The sequence below is a fragment of the Poecilia reticulata genome, linkage group LG2 (assembly GCF_000633615.1).
Source record: "Poecilia reticulata strain Guanapo linkage group LG2, Guppy_female_1.0+MT, whole genome shotgun sequence".
In the NCBI taxonomy this organism is placed as follows: domain Eukaryota; kingdom Metazoa; phylum Chordata; class Actinopteri; order Cyprinodontiformes; family Poeciliidae; genus Poecilia; species Poecilia reticulata.
Window position 1 is genome coordinate 10,880,339 of NC_024332.1, and position 9,269 is coordinate 10,889,607.

The 9,269-nt window shown below is 40.1% G+C and overlaps 1 protein-coding gene across 1 annotated transcript in view; it reads right to left on the reverse strand.

Annotated features, from left to right (window-relative positions):
- Positions 1-3,192: 3,192 nt before the first annotated feature.
- Positions 3,193-9,269, reverse strand: part of LOC103477529 (double-stranded RNA-specific editase 1-like) — a 30,122-nt gene continuing 24,045 nt past the window's right edge. The window contains exons 4-10 of the mRNA XM_017307884.1: positions 7,665-7,779; positions 7,372-7,540; positions 7,029-7,183; positions 6,760-6,928; positions 5,916-6,097; positions 4,839-5,017; positions 3,193-4,535 (exon numbers count right to left, since the gene is read on the reverse strand). Coding sequence (XP_017163373.1) covers positions 4,353-4,535; positions 4,839-5,017; positions 5,916-6,097; positions 6,760-6,928; positions 7,029-7,183; positions 7,372-7,540; positions 7,665-7,779 — 1,152 coding nt within the window. The 3' untranslated portion in view covers positions 3,193-4,352. The remainder of the gene's footprint in view (positions 4,536-4,838; positions 5,018-5,915; positions 6,098-6,759; positions 6,929-7,028; positions 7,184-7,371; positions 7,541-7,664; positions 7,780-9,269) is intronic.

Here is a 9,269-nt window from a genome sequence, read left to right on the forward strand (position 1 = left end):
ATTAATTTATAGATATAATATGTCCCGCAAAAAGGCAAATACAAAGTAAAACATGCTCAAGGAAATACAACATTTTTTTATTCCATCTTTTAATGTTTTAGGGGTTACATCACACTATATTGAAATCCGCATCACATATAAAAAGTTTCACAAATTATTGTTAAAGGCAGAAAACACTAATAAAAACAAGGGAAATGAGGATTCTTGAGGTAATTATCCTTGCATCACTTTTGGTGAGTTTGTAAATTAAGTTAAACATTAAAAGAGACATAAAATATACATAAAGACTTCAATCAAAAGACATATTTTAAAATGTTTGGTCCATCCTAATAAAATTTCTACCCAAATGTTACCCTAAAACTGTAAAGGGGCTTATTGGGAGCAATAATTTAAATAAAATATGAGATGGCTCATTTGCCATTTTATAACCTTTAGACATGTTGGCACCTTGTTGGCAGATTTACCTAATATCAGAGCAAAAGGATCTACATTCAGTGGGGAATAAACATGGCCCTGCTGTTTACCATGAAAGTGGCACAGATTGCTAACATAAAATGTCAAGTGAAACTTTTAAATGTCAATTTAAACAGTTAGTCTGTTCTGAAGTCATAAAACATGATTTTCCTGTAACTACTATTATCATGCACCTTGTGATGTCACCTTGGCTTCTGAAGTACGAACCGAATTCCAAAAGAGTTGTGAATAAAAACTGAATGCAATGATGTGGAGCTGACAAATGTCAATATTTTATTTGTAATAGACATAGATGGCAGATCAAAAGTTTAATCTGAGTAAATGTAACATTTTCAAGTAAAAATATGTTGATTCAAGAGTTCAGTGTCTACAAATCCCAAAAAAGTTGGGACAAGTAGCAATAAGTGGCTGGAAAAAGGAAATTGAACATAAAACACACAGCTGGAAGTCCAATTAACACTAATCAGGTCAATTGACAACATGATTGGGTATAAAAAGAGCTTCTTAGAGTAGTGATGAGCAAAGGAAGCCTCATGAAGCAATGAAGCTTTCCAGCCCTTTGCTTTGCAAAAAGGTTCATGACTCGATGCTTCATTCATTGCTCACTAGTGACACCTGCTGGTGAAACTGTAACAGCCTCGTCACTCAGTTGGATCATACTTCCAAAAATTACTAAATGYAATATTGTCACAAAGTTTTTATCAAACTCATGTTTAGTAACAGGAGAATCAATGAAACCATATTTAATCGTCATCTGTTTTAATTATTAAAATGATTTGGAGCCAATCTAATCCTGGTTTATGTTGAACGTCAGTGGTTGTGTTGGGTTTTCTTTTATGTCCAGACTGATTTGACAATAAAGACATTTGATGTTTTAGTGTCTTGGGAGTGCAGTGCATGTTGGGACATTTGCTTTTTCTTGGATTTCTAATTGGCTCTGATCCCTTATATGTGGCTACAAGTTGAACTTTAGTTCTGCAACACCATTAAATCTGTTTCTGCTGTGCAAGACTGATATATATTTGCCAATCAGACTACAAATAATAGTGGAACTTTGCAGAAGGTGAGAAATTGGGAGGTGGAGGGTTAATTATTATCTCAGAATTGTATTGTGAGCGATCATCTCAAAGTATTCCCAGATGTCAGAGATTTTCCTCTTGCTGGCTCCATTTCAGACAATTAATCAAGTTTACTTTTGTAATACATGTCAGCAACAATACAGTTCAAAGAGATTTACATCATAAAATCACAAAAATATAATTATAAAAAAACAACAATCTACAATTGAGAAAAGCAGTAACAAACATTACATTTTGATGAGTGCCATCATCAATACACATCAAATATGTTGGTCAATGTTCATTTTATTTTGGCCACTGAAGACAAATATCCTCTGATGCAAGACCAAAAGGACAACAACCCATGATGCAGCGCTTTTATTTTGAAAACCAACACGCAAAATGAAGCAGTCACGTGACCCATGCAATGCGAGGCCTCGTTTGTTGCCAGTCACGTGGTTTTCAGCAAGACCACACAAGCCTCAAAGCGGGGCTTCATCGGACACGCCCCCTTTTTACTCACTATCTTAGAGTGTCAGTGTCTCTCTGAAGCCAAGATGGTAAGAGGATCACCAATTCCACCATTGTTGGGCAGAAAGATAGTGCAGCAATACCAGAATGGTGTTACCAAGTGTAAAATAGCAAAGGCTTTTAAGTTATCATCATCAACCGTGCATAACATCATCAAAAGATTCAGAGAATCTGGAACAATCGCTGTGCGTAAGGGTCAAGGCCGTAAAACTCTACTGATGCTCGTGATCTCCGGGCCCTTAAACGTCACTGCACCTCAAACAGGAACGTCACTGTCAAGGAAATAACAGCCTGGGCTCAGGAATACTTCCAGAAAGCATCGTCAGTGAACACAATCCATCCACTGCTGCCAGCTGAAACTCTACAGTGCAAAGAGGAAGCCATTTCTAAGCTCCACCAGCTCAGCCGTTTGCACTGGACCAGGAGTCATTTAAAATGGACTGAGGCAAAATGGACGACTGTTCTGTGGTCAGATGAGTCACGATTTGAGGTTCTTTATGGACACTGGGACACCATGTCCTCCGGACCAGAGAGGACCAGGATAACCCAAGTTGTTATCAACGCTCCGTTCAGAAGCTGCATCACTGATGGTCTGGGGTTGCATGAGAGCTGGTGGCCTGGGCAGCTTGCATGTCTGGAAAGGACCATTAATGCAGAGAACTATGTTCAGGTTCTAGAGCAATATGCTCCCATCTAGACGTCATCGTCTCTTTCAGGGAAGACCCTGCATTTTTCAACAAGATGATGCCAGACCACATTCTGCAGCAATCACAGCATCATGGCTATGAGGGGAAGGATCCGGGTACTGAAATGTCCAGCCTGCAGTCCAGATCTTTCACCTACAGAGAACATTTGGCACATCATGAAGAAGAAGGTGTGACAAAGAAGGCCCAAGACGACTGAACAGTTAGAGGCCTGATGGGAGACCAGTCCTATTTCTAAACCTGAGAATCTGGTCTCCTCTGTCCCCAGACGTCTGTTGAGTGTTGGAAGAAGAAGTGGAGACGCCACAGTGGTAAAAATGGTCTTGTCCCAACTTTTTGGGATTTGTTGACATCATGAAATTTTTAATCAATATATTTTTCCCTTAAAATGATACATTCTCTCAGTTTAAACTTTTAATCTGTGATTTGTGTTCTATTGAGAATAAAATATTAGATGTTGGCACCTCCACATCATTGCATTCAGTTTTTATTCACAATATGTTTAGTGTCCCAATTTTTTTGGAATCTGGTTTGTAGATCCTTGATGACCGCTAGGAAGGCTGAAAGAAAACATTTTGAACACTGTTTATATATAATTACAGTTCTTACAGAGGACTCTACATTTCTGGTTAGGATCAGTACTGTCAGGTCAAAGCATTGCAAAAACTGGAGGTCAAACATGGATAACAAATCTTTGATTAGAGCGTCTAGATGACGGTGTGAGCGGAAGACCTCATGTTCCCACTGGATCTAAAATCCTCCTGTTAACCCACATGGCCTTGTTCTAACTCCTTGAAAATCATTTAGATTTCCTCCATTTGTCTGCATGTGTACTACTTTCCATCTGAGTTGATCACTGGTTTTGTGAAACAAAGTTTTTTTTAAGCCTGTGAAAATCACGTCACCATGACAACTAGATCTGAATGGGTCATTAAATAAACATTTAAGCTGAACTTATTTTGATTGTACATTTGAGTCAGTCTAGGAGTTTGTACACCACCATGATGACATATTTAACATTAAAATTTAGTTTACATCTAATAATAATCATAACCAAACTAAGATTTATGTGATGTTGATTAGCCTGAAATAGACTTCAATCAATAATAAGACATCATCTTTCACTGTCATGAAATTAAGTTTACAGGATTTCCATCTGCCTTGCACACAACTGGAACCATATAAACCATATAAAAATACACATAGCCATTATTTTCTCTATTTCTGATGTGAAACTGGATATTTTTTGCCAATGTTTTGGGTCATTTAAGATTACCAAAACTAGTTCTACTTGTTAAATGTTGAATCAGAGAAAGACTTTTTATTACTTTCTTCAAATTCATGGTTCCACTGTCCTGTCGTTACCTTAAATGTGAAGTTGCATCCTACTGAGGGTGGATGTGCAGTCAAATATGCAGCAGAACAGAGCTACATTCTGTTTCTGCAGACTGCATCATATTTTGTGATTTCCCTCTATTCTATCTCCTATTGAACATACTAATAATGACAAATGTAATAATTTAAGAGTTCAGTCTATAGAAAATCAATAGGGAACATACTTCTCCACCTAAGATCCATGACCAGCTCACACACAGTTGCTGAAAGAGAACTGGTCCTGCTCTACAGGTTTCTTAACCCAGGCTCCCAGTCCGGCCTGGAGGAAGGCTCTGAAGAGAGCCTGCTTGGCAGAGTGGTACTGCACTGCGGCCTGCTTAGCTTCATGGTAGCTCCTGGGCTCCAGTGTTTGAATACGCAGGGTGGAGAACAGCTGTTAAGCATAAAAACAAAAGGGACATTTTAAAGAAAAATTCATAAAAGATGAATGATTTCACAGTCTTCTCTTGCATAAAAAGCACAACATCAGGGATGAATACAAATTAAGCAAAGTAGTTAGAGAATACAAACAGGATAAGCCTAGTAAAGCACACTGGCTTTGCTAACACATGCTTCAGTTCAGGTGAGCTATTGTTACCCTGCAAGATAAAATGCATTAGGGTCACCTCTGTCTGTGATCTGCTCATATTTCCTGCTCTGTCACAATACATGCAGTGTTCTGTCTCATAGGCGTTACCTTGCTGTGCAAGTCAATCCAGCGGGTGTACAGAGCATGCTTGCAGAGTCTCGAGGGTCGGCCCAGGTCATCCTTTCCTGTGGTGGCGTTAATCGCCTCCAAACCCTGGTCTCCGATGGTCCAGTTCACGCTGAAATTTGGGGCCTTTCCAGGCTGACGAGCCTCTGTGTTACTAATTCCTGTAGAAAATCAGGGTCTCGCTCATTCAGGTTCTTCATCAGACTCTGTCTTTTGAACAGGTTAGATTCTAAAACATTCTGATAGAGGATTCGTTCATGAGTTTCAAAGCAAGGTTCAAACCAGAAATGTTCCCCTTAACTCATAAATATTCAGATTTTTATGGAAACTAGAAATCGATCAGTATAGTGAGAGGTATAAAACAGGTGATGGACACAATACAGTATAACATTTCACACTAAAAATGTCTCTAGCAGTGAAACAGAACCTTCTCCTTACTGTCTTAGTCCTGCTTGCTTATTCAGCTACTTCACACCATGACAGGACAGATTTAGATGGACGAGTTACTACATGCATGCTTAGTCTGAGTAGATTGATTCAATATACTGGTTTTCCTTAGATAGACCAATTTTAAACGAATTTGAATAGCAAATTGAATTTGACTGCACTGTTTGATAACTAGGATCATTTGGAATGTATGTATAATTGTATGGAAATACATTTTTGCAAAGTGCTTTGAGATGACATATGAATTGGCACTATATAAATAAAGTTAATTGATATCAAATTGTAATTGAGTTTCAGTGTGAAATAACACTATGGCAATAAACTAGTTGGTTATTTTTAAGTTTTCAGAAATTGCTACCAGATTTACAGGAATCTGTGTAAGGAAGACCAGTCCTTGAGAAGAACTGTCCTGCAATTGTCATGTGCATCACCTTGTCCAACATACCTGAATTCCCTCATCAGCAGACCTTTAGCTCTACAGAGGACTGATAATTCATGTGATTCTGGGGTGTTGGAGAGGGATTGTTTCTAAGAGTAGCAGAATAGTAGCTCTTAAGGGCTAGACGTGGCCACCGCTGGAGGACTGTGGGATGCAAGTATGACATCAGTTACCACTGAGCAGAGGCTTGTTCAGGCTGAAAGGTGGCGGTAGCATCTCCATCTCAGTCAGTCTCTGGTACATGGCTCTGGACAGATGGTCCGCATGATACAAGCTGCCCAGGATGATGCTGGAGAAGTAGATGGGCTGAGTGAAGTAGGTCATCAAAGAGCCTTGGAATCCAACCACATTCCACCTTTTCATGATGCCAAAAGACAAATACAGAAAAGAAACTCAAAGAAAATCACATATCTACAACACCCACTGAACATTCTTGCAATGAAAATGTATCCTAGAAATTCTGACAGGGTTAGGTAGTTGTAATACAATTTCTGCTGACTCATCAAAAAGCATAATCCAATAATATGTTGGATACTGACATCTACGAATCTAGAGACACAATGACGACGATGGTATGAGTTGGCTCTTCAACCTGGTGGGTTCGATCCCCAGGTAAGACATTTCACCTGCCTTACCTGTTGGTGTTCATAAGGGCTAACTGTGTGATACAGCATAATCACGTGAAGCATCTTTTAGTGTCCTGAAAAGCACTATGTAAGTCTGATATTATGTCATCATTTCATAGTAAGAATGATTAATTCATCAACCCTACATTACACATGCATGTAGGGTTGGTCTACAAAGGTTAGGGGCCAATCATTTTGGGTAAGAACGTTTTATAGGTATGAATACTTTCACAAGGCATATTATGCCATAATTTGATCAAAAGTGGATCATTAAAATGACAACACAGAAAGTACTGACAGGTACAGAGTCTGATGAATCCCAAGGTGTCAAAAAGCTTTACAACCAAAGTGAGTTGGTCAGTTGTCTGTGTGTGGGGGCCAGAAGACACACCTGGCTATCTTGTCGCTGCAGGACATGGTGAGCAGCCTCTCACCCTGAAGAACCCCGTCCCATGTCTGAATGGTGCTACCAGAGCGCACTGGGATGGTTCCTTCACCAGACTCAATCTTAGTCCGCAGCTGCCCGCGGGCCTTCCTGTTAGGGTGTCTGTCGCTCTGGTCTGAGAGATTCAAAGAGAGAAACAAGGAAAATGGAGCAACAACCTCTGAGGAATGAGGAGAAAACCTTTTGCTAAAGGCAGCTGAAGAACCCATCCTCGCCTTCTACAGCAGCTTCATGAGGTGAAAAGATGCGGGCGTCGCCGCAGGGGGAGGTGCTGATGTACAGGTGGAACTGGACATTTTCATTCAATCTGAAGCCTTGTTTGTTGTCACAGCAGGTGAAGATAGATTTGTGATGATCTTCTTCCTTAGGACTAAAGATTCAAATTCATAAAACAGACACAAAGTTTAGTTTCAAACTGGTATCAATCAGGCTTATGAAACTGAGTCAACACATACAAATGCAAGGCAAAAATCACAGTTCTCTCTATTAATATGAGCAAGTGGGGAGTATTGGTCATAATTTAATTATTTTCTTTTTCTTCAACTCAGCAAAATTCACCTGAGAAAGTGTTCCAGTTGGGAGTACAGGAACCTGATGAGAGAGCGCCGAGCTATAATTTCAGCATGGCAGTCATTCAGGGCTAGTCCTCTGTCACTCATGTATTCACCATTGATGCACTTTGTCCCTGTGGATACACAGACAACCTGTGCCTCCTTTACATCTGAACCTGGGTGGGGAAAATCCAAATCTCAGATGACAACGTACATAAGTTCTCCACATTTATTTTTAACATTTTCTTTATTCTTGACAGAGCGCCTAGTAAAGTACAGAGTAAGAAAATTAGAAAATACCTGCTGTCATGACAACACCTGCCAAGACTTTCCTTCGAGCATGTGGAGATGTGAAGTGATCAGTTAGTTCACTGAACTTTTCAACAACCAAACGAGAGACGGCGTCAGCCAGGACCTAAGGCAAGCAAAACAATAAGACACAAAGCTTCCAGAAACAGTCTGAAAGAAAGGCTCCTGATAAGCACCTGCATCTCATTATAAGTATTTATGAATTATGAAACAGCAATAGACAACGTGCTAAAAAGAGGTAAAAAGCTATGATAGTTCTTCTGCACTTTTTTTGCTGGTGTAAATGACAGGCAGAGAGCAAAGAAGCTCTCAGGTTCTCCACTCGAAGCGCTCTGAGAGCTGCTGCACTCGCTGACGTTCTGAGGCAGCTTGATGAAGAACAGTGTTTGAATGGTACTCAGCCATGGTGCTGATACTAATTAAGATAACAACTCTGTTATCAGTGTGCAGGGATTACAGGTATGGATCAGTTTATGTGTAAATAGACTCTCAGTGAATTGAACTTGTCTCTCCTGAAGTCACCTTTAATCATATTTTGTCAAACTGGTCACAACAAAAGCCTTTTTAGAATAAAACTATTGTCAGTTCAAGGTATCTCTTTATAATTTTTTCTCACTAGAAAAGAGTAATTCCATACTTTCCCATACACAAATTTCCAGTTTTCCTTCAGTTTCATAAAAATTCTGGACGTTTTTACACCAGGTGGAGTTTAAGTGAAACCTGACAGAAAACCAGGAAGGAAAGGCAGGACTTTTCAGTTCTCAAATGCAAATATTTTTAAGCGTTTTTTTTTTTTTTTTTTTTCAATGTTCACCACCTGGAAATTACTGAAATAAAGTTCTATAGTTTTCCACAATGTGAATGAATCATGTAAAACTGAAGGAAAGTGCTGATATAGATGAATAGCTTATGTTAGCAATGAATACTAGAAAAAGACTAGAAAAAGAGAAATCAGTTTGAGTTAAATTTGCTATAGGCAAATCGGAGTTTGGCTGAATCAAGGGAAATATTGAAATCATAATTGAAATATTAAAGTTATTAACAAATTAAAGAAAAACAATCATAGCTATTTTACATTTTTATAAAACACCTTATCGTGGTGGAGGGGTTTGAGTGTCCCAATGATCCTAGGAGCTATGCTGTCTGGGGCTTTATGCCCCTGGTAGGGTCATTCAAGGCAGACAGGTCCTAGGTGAGGAACCAGACAAAGCGCAGCCCGAAGACCCCTTATGATGAATACAAACTTTGGACTTCGTTTTCCCTCGCCCGGACGCGGGTCACCGGGGCCCCTCCTGTGGGACTCCAGAAGCAGCTGATGGGTACCGGCAGGTGAAGCGGCATGCGGCTCGGGTGGTCGCTAAACTCAGGCGTGGGAGGAGTTTGGAGAGGCCATTGAGAAAGACTTCCGTATGGCTTCGAGGCGATTCTGGTCCACCATCCGGCGTCTCAGGAGGGGGAAGGAGTGCAGCACCAACACTGTTTATAGTGGGGATGGTGCGCTGCTGACCTCAACTCGGGATGTTGTGGGCCGGTGGGCGGAATACTTCGAAGACCTCCTCAATCCCACCAACATGCCTTCTGTTGAGGAAGCTGAGC